General features: G+C 36.8%; 7 protein-coding genes across 7 annotated transcripts; 6 read left to right on the forward strand and 1 right to left on the reverse strand.

The window, feature by feature from the left end:
* Positions 1 to 306: 306 nt before the first annotated feature.
* Positions 307 to 2,054, forward strand: FDP41_009501 (uncharacterized protein; the record flags this gene model as incomplete). Its single annotated transcript, XM_044713467.1, has 5 exons — positions 307 to 367; positions 475 to 557; positions 610 to 933; positions 1,093 to 1,903; positions 1,990 to 2,054. 5 exons carry the CDS (start codon positions 307 to 309, stop codon positions 2,052 to 2,054), a joined length of 1,344 nt encoding a protein of 447 aa, XP_044556908.1.
* Positions 2,055 to 2,121: 67 nt separating this feature from the next.
* Positions 2,122 to 3,622, forward strand: FDP41_009502 (uncharacterized protein; the record flags this gene model as incomplete). Its single annotated transcript, XM_044713468.1, has 2 exons — positions 2,122 to 2,346; positions 2,603 to 3,622. 2 exons carry the CDS (start codon positions 2,122 to 2,124, stop codon positions 3,620 to 3,622), a joined length of 1,245 nt encoding a protein of 414 aa, XP_044556909.1.
* A 153-nt stretch (positions 3,623 to 3,775) lies between these two features.
* FDP41_009503 (uncharacterized protein) lies at positions 3,776 to 4,213 on the forward strand (the record flags this gene model as incomplete). The annotated part of the gene is made up of 1 exon (XM_044713469.1): positions 3,776 to 4,213. The coding sequence occupies one exon, from the start codon at positions 3,776 to 3,778 to the stop codon at positions 4,211 to 4,213; it is 438 nt and encodes a 145-aa protein (XP_044556910.1).
* Positions 4,214 to 5,064: 851 nt separating this feature from the next.
* FDP41_009504 (uncharacterized protein) lies at positions 5,065 to 7,239 on the forward strand (the record flags this gene model as incomplete). The annotated part of the gene is made up of 1 exon (XM_044713470.1): positions 5,065 to 7,239. One exon carries the CDS (start codon positions 5,065 to 5,067, stop codon positions 7,237 to 7,239), a length of 2,175 nt encoding a protein of 724 aa, XP_044556911.1.
* Positions 7,240 to 7,493: 254 nt separating this feature from the next.
* On the forward strand, positions 7,494 to 9,210 carry FDP41_009505 (uncharacterized protein; the record flags this gene model as incomplete). The annotated part of the gene is made up of 2 exons (XM_044713471.1): positions 7,494 to 8,839; positions 8,979 to 9,210. The coding sequence occupies 2 exons, from the start codon at positions 7,494 to 7,496 to the stop codon at positions 9,208 to 9,210; spliced, it is 1,578 nt and encodes a 525-aa protein (XP_044556912.1).
* A 917-nt stretch (positions 9,211 to 10,127) lies between these two features.
* Positions 10,128 to 12,268, reverse strand: FDP41_009506 (uncharacterized protein; the record flags this gene model as incomplete). Its single annotated transcript, XM_044713472.1, has 2 exons — positions 10,128 to 11,169; positions 11,712 to 12,268. 2 exons carry the CDS (start codon positions 12,266 to 12,268, stop codon positions 10,128 to 10,130), a joined length of 1,599 nt encoding a protein of 532 aa, XP_044556913.1.
* A 249-nt stretch (positions 12,269 to 12,517) lies between these two features.
* FDP41_009507 (uncharacterized protein) lies at positions 12,518 to 13,798 on the forward strand (the record flags this gene model as incomplete). The annotated part of the gene is made up of 1 exon (XM_044713473.1): positions 12,518 to 13,798. One exon carries the CDS (start codon positions 12,518 to 12,520, stop codon positions 13,796 to 13,798), a length of 1,281 nt encoding a protein of 426 aa, XP_044556914.1.
* Positions 13,799 to 13,817: the final 19 nt, after the last annotated feature.

Genomic DNA, 13,817 nt, shown 5'->3' on the forward strand with positions numbered 1-13,817 from the left:
TTTGTGAAATTACCAGGTAAACTCAATCAGTCTCAAAAAAAAATTGACAAGTTCTAGTAGTGCTTTATTATCTTGATGAATACTAAGAGAAACCGTGAGATCCCATGGAATCCAATACTTGAGAGCATTTACAGCATTGTGCTGTTGTTTTTAGTGTTTGAATAACCAGCCATTACCTGCCATCCATACTCAAAGTTTGTGAAATTATCAGGTAATTGAAATCAAAATCAAAAAAAATTAAAAGATTCTCTCAATAAATTCCGAATCTTTTGACATACGGGTATCGAGAAAGACAAGAGAAAAAATATGGCCATCTCACAATTCTTCATCTTGTCCCTACGAGGAGACAAAATCATTGCTCGTGATTGTACGTGTTTCTTGATGATTCTGTACCCATTAATTATCAGTTAACAATCAATACCAATGGATCCTTCTTTACTTCCATGACTTGATGCATCCAAATATTATCCTTAGACCGCTATGATATTGTTAAGGGTTCGGAAGAAATTTTCTTCAGAAAGATGAAATCACTCTCAAGTGATGGATGTCCGGTTTTTGTAAGTACAACACAACTTTCTTTTACCTCGTATAAACATGCCTCATCCTTAGGAAGTACAAGGTATTCAATTCATATCCATAAAGAAGAGTAGCATGTATTTTGTGTTCACCTCCCGATGCAATGTTTCGCCGGCCACCTACGTCCAATGCTTAATTCGAATTGCGAATCTCATACGAGACTTTTGTGGTGTGTTGACTGAGGAGAGCGTTCGACAGAATTTCATTCTCGTCTATGAGATTTTGGATGAAATTATTGATAATGGTTACATTGAAGATTGCAGCACAAAAATTATGAAAACCTTCATTGCGAATGAACCCGTTGAAGTCTTGACGCCATCCTCTTCCTTACTTTCTTCTTTGGGAAATGCATTTTCGGTAAGTACACGTGTTTTTTGTTGATTTGCAATAATTCATCTCTATCTTGCCAATCATTTCCTTTTCATGTTTACAATCCACTTCACATGTTATCATCCACGTGTTCCTCTCGTTCATGCATTCGGGGTGCTTTTTTTCTGGAATGTTTGTCACACCTAGTTCACAGAACCACGAACGACAACCTGCCAAGCAGCAAGAAGACCCATTCAAGGAGGCAATGTTAAAAAGAGTGAAGTCTTTGTTGACGTGTTAGAAAAGATTAATGTAACTTTTTCGGAATCGGGCCAAATACTCCTCTCTGAAGTCGTTGGTTGCATCACAATGAAATCATTCATTCCAGGAGATCCACTCATCAAAATTGGTCTTTCAGAGAATATTGTGATTTCATCAGAGACCAGCCGAATCTATGGAAGTGTCACGTTGGATCATGTTGCTTTCAGTCATTATGTCGATTTGAACGAGTGGGAAGCATCAAGGGTGTTGTCGTTGAATCCACCCGATGGAGAGTTCAATATTATGGAGTACAGGTCGACCAAAGAATACAGTGTACCTTTCAGAATCAACCCATACTTCTCAAGAGAATCTCAATTTAAGGTTAAGCTACTGGTGACTTTGAGAAATGAGTTGCCAGCATCCAAAGTGGCTACCAATGTCATTGTCCGAATTCCTGTTCCAAAAGACTCTGCCACTGTGAGTGTGGAGTGTGGAGGAGGGCAACAACACGGTTACGAATACAACTCTGCTGAGCAAGTTGTGCTATGGGGTATCAAGAAATTCCCTGGTGCTTTGGAACAAGTCATTAAGGTCACCATTGTGACCAATAATCCTATTACGTACGACTTGTCACCTCAAATGGGTCCTGTTAGCATGAAATTTGAAATTCCCATGCACAGCTGTACAGGACTCGAAGTGAAATACCTCAAAGTGTTGACACCATCATTAATAGCAAGTCCAAAGAAAGGCAACGAACGTAAGTAGCTGTTATGATTTGATTCGTGTTGACGACAATTTTCAATTACGAACACAAACAAAATGTATCGTTGAAACCTTGATTAGCCTCTCGATGGGTACGTTGCATTACACAAGGTAATAGTTACATTTGTAGAGTCAATTGTGATTGAGATATGAGCCGTTAAATGTGCGTACGTCATCCTTATTCCAGAATGAATAAAACACGATAACAAAAAAATGTTTGTCCTCTTGTTCTTCCTCTACGCCTATGCCTCTGTGGCTGGTCTCATTCTGTACACGTTACTCATGGGTCCGACAGATTTCCACAAGAATGGACTCATTGGTAAATTTTACAGATTTCTGGTGAGCGTTCCGAAGCGACTTTGTACTTGTTGTTGTGGAAGTGATTTTTTGAGAAGAGCTGAAAAGTATTTCCTTCACTCTCGAAATCCAATCTTACAGGTGAGTTTTTTCATAGTCTTGATTTGCATTTACTTGAACTATTGTTTGATACTATTTATGTGCGATTAACCATTTCGGAACGATTCAAACCTCATCATGACGTGTTGAATAATTTTATAATTATTTCGAAAACACAAAATCTTTTTAAAATTCACGACTATTATTTAATTATTATTGATTTACCACTTTTATAATTATGTGCGATTATGCTTCCACAACAATTCATGACATCTATTATTCCCGACTACAATAATAGCTCGTTTACCTTTCTCTCCTCTCTATCAACGTTGTACTCTATCTTTTCACAGTTTTCAAAGCCATTCCTAATTTATACGTTCCAGCTTACCATCGTTATACTGGTTTTGTTGCTCTCGTATTGACCTATTTTTCCTTCCTGAAAGCTTCCTTTTCCGATCCTGGATTTATCAAAAAGACAAATGCCAAACAGTTCGAAAAATCATTTCCCTTCGATGAAGTCATGTACATTTCCGAACGAAAATGCACCACATGTGATATTATCCGACCTGCTCGTTCCAAACATTGTCCACTTTCTGGCAAATGTGTTGCAAAATTCGATCACTATTGTGGATGGTTGAATAATGATGTTGGTGAATTGAACTATCGATGGTTTCACTTGTTTTTAATTTCAAATTTCTTACTCATTGTTTATGCTGTTTATGTTTATGTCATGACATTGTGGAGTGTGGTGGATGAGGAAAATTTATGGAATGTTTCCTTCATGACAAGTACAGGAGAACGAGTGAATGCCAGTTTGTCCATTATTTTGCAGTACATGCTCGCTCGTTACATTATGGTTGTGGCTCAATTATTATTTATTGCTGCATGTGGATTGATGATTTTTGGATTTTGGGGATATCACTTTTATCTTGTGTGTACAAATACCACTACCAATGAAACATTTAAAAAGAAGGATTTGGAACAATTGTGGGATATTGTGACAAAATATGTCGAGACAAGAAAGAAAAAATCGAATATTGACGTACAAGCATTATATGATGAATTGTATAAGGAAGAAGAAGAGGCAAACGAAATGAAGAAGGAAGAACATCATGACGAAGAACACAAAAAGACTGAAGAAAAAAAGAAACAAGTTCGAAAGGAATGGAAAATGAAGTTACTCGAAAAGATGTGTGAAATGGCTCAACAAAATAAGAAGCTTAATTTGAGTTTTTACAATCGTGGAATTTGGAATAATATTAAGGAAGTTATATTTCCACCTGCACTTTATCACAAGCCAAAGTTTTTTGAAAAGTGAGTGAACGGACGATATTTAGATTCTTCTTTTAAATCTCTCAGCACAAAACAATAAACAAATTATTAAGACAAATTAACGGAAGGAATTCTGACTTTTTTAGCCACCACCCAGAATTCCAAATTCACAAAAAAATTGTCCACTCGAGATCACAAAATGCTTGACATTGAAAAGGAAATGGGTTTTGAAATTGTTCGACAGAATGGATTGGCTTTGTCACACGCACCATATCCACTCTGTAACGATAAAGAAATTGCATTAACTGCAGTCAGGCAAAATGGTGAAGCATATCAATTTATACGTGATGATTCGAAGTTTGATATGGAAATTTTGTTGAAAGCAATCAAACAAAATAGGAAGGCACTTCGATTCGTATCGAGAGATTTATTATTAGATTGTGAATTCATGCTAACAGTTATCAAATTCATATTTCCAGAATTTTATCATTTGAATTGTTTTGATTATTCACAAAAAGAAGTCATGATGAAACTTGTTCAACTAGATGGATTATTGCTTGACTTTGCAAGTAATGAATTCAAGAATGATCGAGATGTTGTTATAAATGAAGTCCAAAGTGATGGCTACTCACTTTAATATGCTTCTTCTATTTGAAGAGTGATCGCGATATTGTTTTGGAAGCAGTCTTCTGTCCGTAATGACGGCGAACCGCTTGTTTTCGCATCAGATCATCTCGAGAATGACAGAGAAATTGCTTTAACGGCTGTTCAACAGAAAGGACATTGTCTTCGATATGTTTCTGATGAATTGAAGAGAGACAAAGAACTTGTATTGAATGCTGTCCGTCAAAATGGATGTTGTCTTCAATATGCATCTGATGAATTGAAGAATGACAAGGAGGTAGTATTGACAGCTGTAAAACACCAATGTGTTAGACAAACCTGTTGCGCTCTCCAATATGCAGGTGAAATGATGAAACGTGATCAAGATGTTGTTTTAGAAGGGATTAAACGAAAGAGAAACACTTGCATTTGACTCATTGCAATACGTACCTAAAGATCTTTGGAATGACAAACAATTCTTATTGGAGGTTGTGAAGTATGCAAATTACAGCATTATCAACTATTTGCCAAAAGAATTTGAAAATGACAAAGAATTTCTATTGCAAGCAATAAAGCTCAACAGTCTTTCCCTTGTTGTACCTATAAAGGATGATCATTGTTATCAGAATTTTAGATTTCGTTTTCAAGAAAATGGTATTCAATGTGACAAGAAACTAATGATTGAGGCAGTGAAGAATAATGGATATGCCTTAAAATATGTAGCCAAAGAGTTAAAAAAGGATGAAGAACTTGTGATGGAAGCTCTTAAATGCAACGGTTTTGTCTTGAAGTATAGTGATGAATACTATTGAGCAAGAATGCACTATTGTTATCATGATGCGTATTTGGGAAATCAACATCATTAAATAATGACAAAGTGAAAAAATGCCAAAAAACGAAAACACGAATCGCAAGACTCGACCACAAGCACTACGACATGATCAATCATCATCATCACAACAACAACAACCAAAAACAAAGAAAAGAAAACTGCAGCAACAACTACAAACGCAGGAGGATCAATCCCGATATTCCAATGTTGCATCGAGTAGTAACAATGGTAGTAGTGCGAGGACAACCACTCCGAATGAAAATCCAAAACACAACAACCAAAAACGAGAGCATGTTCGAAAAAAGAAGAATTATGAACAACAGTTGTTGAGTCGGATGGAACGAGTGTTTGGTTCCAGTCAATCATCCTCTTTGTCATCCCCTCTTGTAAATAGAAACGATTTCAAGCCACATTCAAGAACTCAATCACAAACATCACCATCCTCTTCGAACGCAAGTTCTTCTTCCTCTTCCTCCGGATCGGCTACAAGTATTCCTGGTTTTTATTTTGACGAAATAGCAAATCGATATTTTCCAATCCCGAAAAATGGCTTGGAACGTTCTATTCTTGTGGGAAATTCTGTAGAGAGAATGAAGACATTGCAAGATCATGCAATGATGAAAGCAGAAAATTCAGCACAACAGCAACAGACATTGCCAACAAATTCCAAATCTAGAATTCGAAAGAATAATTATTTATTATTTAAAAATGATGCACAAAAAAGCATTCATCTTATTGCCAATGTAAATAAGAAATTGTTAATATCGTCAAATAGTCCTTGCATGTTGAGAGAAGAACCACACAACAAGAAATATTTAAGTACGGCCATGACGATCTTAAAAAGTCGATTGATGCATCCAACTGCAGATTCAAAATATTACTACAAGCATGTACACAATAGAATGAAATTTTTTGAGATGCGTGACAAATTTTCACCCTTGCATGAATGGTCATCAAGAAGAAATGATCATGCGCCATCTCAGAATAGTGTGACTTCATTTTCCTCGAATGTATCCAATGACCAACAAAGGATAACTCAACTTGAATGTGAATTTACTTCAGACATTCAACTATTTACAGTGAAACAGTTAGATTATAGCAAAATTCGCAATCATTCCACACTCCACTTCAACGATGAAGTTTGGATCTTTGCTTCAAATGCACAACGAGATTTATGCTTTTCAATAATCCATGGAAGGGGTGAAGAAAGATACTTGACCCCATTACTGAATCTCACTTCTCGAATCACAAACATTTCTCCTTTTACATCGACCCATAGAAATAATTATTCAACACAGGAATTCCAATTTCTAGTGTCATGTACGGGTCAAGCACAAGAGGCTGGATCTCTCACTAGATTTTCGATGCTCTATGAACAAGATATTCCAACACAACACTCGATGGAAAATGACCCATTTGGGAAATGGGAAATTTCGTACCAACAATTGTATAGCTGCAGAAAAAAGACTCTATTTTGGCACTCTGTCCATCCAAACTTGCGATGGTGTGCATTAGGTTTAAGTAAGGGAGGAGTGATTATTGATTTAGAACGAGCCTCAACAACGAGTGGTGAAAGCAAACAGTGTCACATTGGATATACCACGAATGACAGTTTTTCAGACGTGTTATTGACCTATTGGAACCCTTACGTGACGGAGAGAGGAGAATTACTGTATGCAAGACGAGATGGAACTGTTAGCTTAATGGATTGTCGAATGAAATCAAATAATCAGAATCGCCAGCTTCAAACTTGCAACATTGGAGAAATTCAATTTTCACAAGGATCATTCATTAGTGACGTGAAATGTGTGAATGAGTCTCAATTTATTGTGAAAAGCATTGAATCGTCCATTCAACATTCTTCTCATCATTACCAACCTCACTTTAAATTGTTTGATAAGAGGAAACTGTCACAAACTATTCTCAATTATGAACTAGGAACCTCACAAGAAGAGTCTCGTCTTGCCACAAATTCTATTAAGGAAGAACGAGAAAACAAAATGTTTCTATTCGATAACAACCAATACATGGTTTGTGGAGGAATTACAAACTCGGGAAGTGTGGTGAGAATTTGGGACGTGTATAAGGGAGGCAAACCTGAGATGACCATTTTTGGTTTGCCTCATCGAAATGTGAGCAACATGGCCGAATCTCCAAGCGGTTATGCAAATCCGTTCTTTTTGATGGGAATTCCTGATCTTGATCAATTATTACTTTTGAAACATTAAGGAAGCGATTTTTAATCTCACCCAAAGGTTATTTCATGGTCTAAACAATTCGGCCAAAGTGGTATGAATACGAGGCCGAGCCTTACAACTTTTCGAAAATGTGACACATTTTCCATATTCGTTCATTTTAACCACGAAAAATCTTGTTAGAGCTTCTAGCCTCAACTCTTCCCCATGAATTTTAGTGAACTTCTAAAGTCCTGTATACTAATCATCATTCTTTTCGCTATGTTTTTTTTTCAAAAAAGAGGCGAATGAGCAACAACATCACGATCAAAGAGCACAAATCTCTCAATCACCAGGACCATATTTCATTCATTTTTGATGGTCGTAATGGTGATCGTTGTGACTATGATTCATGTGAACATAATCTTCGAAGATTGGAATTATTAATGAAAAAGAGATTCTCCTTACAACAAGAAGGAAAAAAGAAATGGCTGGAGAATAGAGAATTGAAATATGAAAAGTTCTTTCCTGTGGAATTTATGAATGATAAGGACTTTGTGTTGAATCACATCAAAAAGTATGGTTATGGATTGAAATTTGCATCCAAACAATTGCAAGATGATCGAGAGTTTGTGTTTAAAGTGATACAATTGGAGCCAACGGAATTCCAATTCGCAAGTCAAAACATTCAACACGACAAAAAGGTATACCAACTGAATGGATTGGCTCTACAATACGCACCAAAGATAATCAAGAGAGACAGAAACATTGTTTTATCTGTTGTCAGGCAAAATGGTGAAGCACTGCAATGGGTCGACGACAAATTGAAATCAGATAAGGAAATCGTGATGGAAGCTTTCAAACAAAATAAGAAGGCTCTTCATCTCGTAGCCGTTAGTCATTTGCTCTACATGAAAAACTCTTTGCTGTTAGATCAAGAATTCATGTTGACAGTTGTCAAAGCATCATTTCCAGAATTTTCTCATTTAACTACTGTTGATTATTCAAAGAAAGCAATCATGAGGAAACTTGTTCAAGAATATGTATGGTTGCTTAAATTTGCAAGTGATGGAATTAAGAATGATCGAGACATTGTTTTAAGTGCAATCAAAAATTATAACGAATTACGGGATAAAGAGGTACCGTTCAAATTTGCATCTGCTCACTTGCAGAATGATCGAGAAATTGCGTTACTGGCTGTTGATCAAGATGGCTCTGCTTTGAAATATGTCTCTGAAAAATTGAGGAGAGACAAACAAGTTGTGCTAAAGGCTGTCAGTCAAAATGGATATTATTTTGATTACGTACCTGATGAATTGAAGAATGACAGGGACGTGGTATTGGCAGCTGTCACACAAGATGGTGATGCTCTTCGATTTGCATCGGATGAACTGAGGAACGACAGAGAAGTTGTATTGACATCTGTAAGACAAAAGGGAGACGCTCTTTGCTTTGCATCGTATGGAATGAAAAACGATAGAGAGGTTGTATTGACAGCTGTACAAACTAAGGGCAAGGCTCTCCGTTATGCAGGTGAAATGATGAAACGTGACAAAGAGATTGTTTTACAAGCTATCAAACAATCACTTGAGCCATTGGAATATGCATCTCAAGATCTTCTTAGTGACAAAGAATTCATGTTAGAAGTTGTGAAGTGTGTGTGGACATGAAGGCGTTTTCAACTATTTCCAAGATTTAAATTTTACAAAAGAATTAGTGTTACAAGCAATCAAACTCAACAGTCTTTCAATTGGATTCTATTCATCTGTTTGTTTTGAGTTACCTAACTTTAGTCTTAAATATATTCGAGAGGATAAGGAACTCATAATGGAAGCTGTGAAGAATAATGGTTATGCATTCCATTGTATATTGGCTGGAAAATTGCAACACGATCCAGAACTTGTGATGGAAGCTCTCAAATGCAATGGTTATGTGTTGGAGTATAGTGATGAATTATATCAAGCAAGAATGAAATATTGTTATCATGATGCTTATTTGGGCATGACAACAATGACTGATCATTGAAACAGTATCACATGATGTGATTATATTGGTTTGGACTCATCATTGAAGAAATATTCAACAAGGTTTGAAGCATCAAACTTTCTTGTTGGTCTGTGATGAGGGCAATTCAGGACCTTACAGAAATTTAATACTTAACCTTTCGTCACAAAACAGGAAACATCAAGATGTATCATTTACTTCATCGCAATCATGAGTGTGACATTTGTTTCATTGTCTTCATGATCATGCTATAAAGGTATCATCTCAGATTTTTGTTTAATTTTCAAGTGATCTTTTATCTTCTTGAATCCACATCAATTGTTTTTCTCTGCTTGAAAATGGAATTTCGGGTCTGTATCCTTTAAGTAACTATTGAGATCATTAATAGAAGGTTGAGAGAATTTAAGATTATCCTCAATAAATATTCCATATATTATTCTCACAAGAGGAATTTAGGGATCTGTGGTGCAGTAAAGATATTAGAATTGTTTGCTTATGTAATATTGCTTTTTCGGAAATATGTGCCGATGATAGCTCAGCTGGTAGAGCATGGGACTGTAGCAAGCAAGTCATCCTGTGGTCGGCGGTTCGATTCCGTCTCATCGGATGTTTTTAAGTTTAAAGACACAAGACAATTTTCCTCTCTCAACCAATTTACCAGAACGGATTCTCTCTCGTTCAGCACAGCAATTTCAAAGACTTATCACAACCTATCCAACAATAGAACATGCTAAATAAACTTTTTAATACCTTCAAAAAGCCAAATCATTAGAGAAAATGAAAAACTTTTCATCTGAGGTAGTTCAAACAGTAAATGAGGCTATGGATGTGGCTATTAAGGCAGCTATATTGTGATTGATCATCGATGGGAAACCAAGCAAGAATGCAACATTGAATAATAAAACTCTTTACTCAAAATTGAAGAAATCTCTCTCAATTTACTTCTTGTAGGTTGGCATGACAGTACCGAATGACATTCCTGATTCATCTTCACGCCAGTTGGACATGATGGTCTTTGTTTGAGTGTAGAATTGAACAGCAGCCTTACCATAGAAGTTCAAGTCTCCTCTAATAGAAGCACGTGAACCAGTGAATGAGAAGAATGGTGGTGGGACAGGAATTGGCAAATTGATACCAACTTGACCAGCATCAACTTCATATTGGAATTTACGAGCAGCTGGGCCAGATCTGGTAAAGATGGCAGTTCCGTTTCCGTATGGATTGGTGTTAATAATCTTGATGGCTTCATCCAAATCCTTGGCGAACATGATGAGCATGACAGGACCAAAGATTTCCTCAGTATAGCACTTCATGTTTGCCTTAACATCAGTAATGATGGTTGGTCCCACAAAGTTACCATGTTCATAGCCCTTCACAACAATTCCACGTCCATCCAAAACAACCTTAGCGCCCTCTTGTTCAGCAGAAGCAATCAAACCTTCAACACGAGTCTTGGATTGAGGCGAAATCAATGGACCGAGATCAGCGGATGGATCTGTACCAACATTGACCTTGTAGCCCTTAGCCTTGGCAACAATATCTGGAACCCAATCCTTAGCGTCACCAACCAAAATGGCAGTAGTCAAAGCCATGCAACGTTGACCAGCAGCACCAAAGGCAGCACCGCACAAAGCATTGATTGTATCTTCCTTTCTAGCATCTGGCAAAACAACGGCATGATTCTTGGCACCCAAGTTAGCTTGAACACGTTTTCCGTGTTTGGTACCCTCAGCAAAGATGTATTCACCAGCAGTGTTACCACCGACGAATGAGATGGCCTTGATATCTGGATGTCTGCAAATAAAGTCTACAGTTGGTTTCTTACCGTGAATAACGTTGACAACACCCTTTGGCAAACCAGCTTCGAGGGCCATTTCAACAATTCTGACACCGGCACTTGGGTCACGTTCGGATGGCTTCAAAACCATAGTGTTACCAGTGGCAACAGCCATTGGGAACATCCACAATGGAATCATGGCTCTGTTCATTGGAAATACAAATGGAGAGGTGGAAGGCCACACACACAAAAAGGCCACAGTTGGTGATGATCATTTCATTGGAACAGGTCGGTTCCATCACAATATCAAGTAAAAACAGTTATCGTTTAAAAGATGACGACCATCAAGTGGAATGCATTTCGAAAACATGTAAGTAAAATAGTACCACAATGTATTATACGTCATCATCATCAATAGACCATAGAGTCAAATGTCAATTTGCAATCGATTGTGAAACATCATATTATTGCAGTGATGGTTCGTGTTTTGCAAATAATGAAGGATCGTATGGAGTTGGAATCAAACAGAAAGAAAAGTGTTGTTGTGTGATAGGTCGATATCATCATCATGAGAGAAAATTTCACAATCATCAAAAATTATTTGACCGTTACGAATATCATTGCATCACGTCGTCAATGGTAGGTCATCATCATTGATCGCAAAATCATTTTACGTTTCATCATCATAACACATTTTCATCATTAGAACAACTTCTCTAATATTATTCGCAATAACAAAACTTACGGGAAGTTGAATGGACAAATACCAGCAGTAACACCCAATGGTTGTTTGTAGCTGTAAATATCAATATGTTTGGCAATATTCTCAGTAGTATCACCCATTTGGAGAACAGCCATATTACAGGCATGCTCAACAACTTCAATACCACGGAAAACATCTCCTTCGGCATCTTTGAGAGTTTTACCTTGTTCTTGGGTAACCAACTTGGCAAGTTCAGGAGTTTTATCTTCCAACATTTGTCTGAGTTTATACAAGACACGGACACGTCTAGAAACGCTCCATTCTCTCCATTCCTTGAAGGCATCCTTTGAGTTTTGAACAGCCTCAGCCATCTCAGCATCAGTGGATTGCGGAACCATGGCGATCACTTCATTGGTTGCAGGATTATGAATTTCAATCCATTCGTTGCTCTTGGAGATACGTCTTTCACCATTGATGATCATTGGAACCTTTTCAACGGATTGTGTGTTCAACTTGGTGGAGAAGGCTCTCTTTTGAAGAGAGGAGGAAGAAGAGGCAACCTTCTGGATGAGGAGCGGAGTATTGATCTTCTTGAACATTTTTGTTGTTGAGAAGAGAGAGAGCTGTTTGAAATTTTTTTTTGCAAAATTTGAAAACCAAATTGAACCGAATGTTACAAAATGGAACACGACCAGTGATGGTGCTTCATCTTTCAATAGGCGAATTGATGATGGTATCAATCTAGGAGAGAGAGCGGAGAAATGGTGCCATGTTTTCATTGTCTTCCAAATAGGCATGCCAATACGAGTGTTCAATAAGATAATTTGCAACTCAAAATCTTGTAAAAAATGACGAGACATCATGAGCTCGTTTGGATAATTCTCGTTGATTTTTTAAATTCTTCTTCTTTCCGTCATGATGATGTTGATGATGAGAATTTGAACAATACCTCGGATCGTGATGAACTTATGAGATTGGAATATTTATTGAAAATGAAATTTTCATTGCAACAAGAAGGAAAGAAGAAGTGGTTATTGAACCGAGAATTACAATACAAAGATTTCTTTCCAATTGAGTTTATTAATGACAAGGAATTTGTTTTGAATCAAATCAAAATGAATGGTTATGGATTAAAATATGCATCATCAAAACTGAGAGGAGATCGAGAATTTGTATTGCAAGTGATTCAATGGAATAGTTTTGAGTTAGAAAATGCTAATGCCGAGATTCAGATTGATCAAGAACTGGCCTTGGAAGCTATTAAGCAAAAAGAATATTCATTGGAAATGGCTTCGTTTGCACTTTGGAAAGACAAGAAATTTATGTTGGAAGCCATTCGATTGAATGAAAAATGTTTACGTTCTGTTCCCTATGCACTTCAGCAAGACAGAGAATTCATATTTTTCATATTTGAAGCAATTAAACAAAATAAGAACGCGCTTCGATGGGTACCATGTCATTTACGCTCAAATGAAGAATACATGTTAAAAGCTATCAAATTAATATTACCAGAATTCGAAAATTTAGTCTCTTTTGAACATGCAAACAAAGATATCATGATGAAACTTGTTCAAGAATTTGGATTTTTGTTGGAATTTTCTAGTGATGAGCTCAAGAATGATCGAGACATTGTTTTAGCTGCTGTTAGAAATGATGATTTGGCTTTTAATTATGCTTCTCATGAGTTGAAAAGTGATAGAGACATTGTATTTCAAGCAATCACAAAAGAACCCTTAACGTTGAAACACGTCCCAGTTGCATTGAAGAATGATAAAGAGTTGATATTGGCAGCTGTGAATCAAAATGGTTTTGCATTGGAATATGCTTCAGATGAGTTGAAAAATGATCGAGAGGTGATATTGGCAGCTGTTCGACAAAATGGTTTTGCCCTTGCATATGCAAGTGAAATGTTGAGAAGAGATCAAGAAATTGTATTCGAAGCGATCAAAAGAAACAATCGCGCTGTTAAATACGCTTCTGAAGAACTTTTTAATGACAAGGAGTTCTTATTGAAACTGGCCAAGCTTGGATGTAGAGATATGTGTTACTGTATATCAAACGAAATTGTTGAGGACAGAGAATTTGTGTTAAAAGTCACCAAACTCAATGCTCTTGCTTTTGTATTTTGATACGCCATTTAGTAATGAC

The sequence above is a fragment of the Naegleria fowleri genome (genome assembly GCF_008403515.1).
Source record: "Naegleria fowleri strain ATCC 30894 chromosome Unknown tig70, whole genome shotgun sequence".
Taxonomy (NCBI): domain Eukaryota; phylum Heterolobosea; class Eutetramitea; order Acrasida; family Naegleriidae; genus Naegleria; species Naegleria fowleri.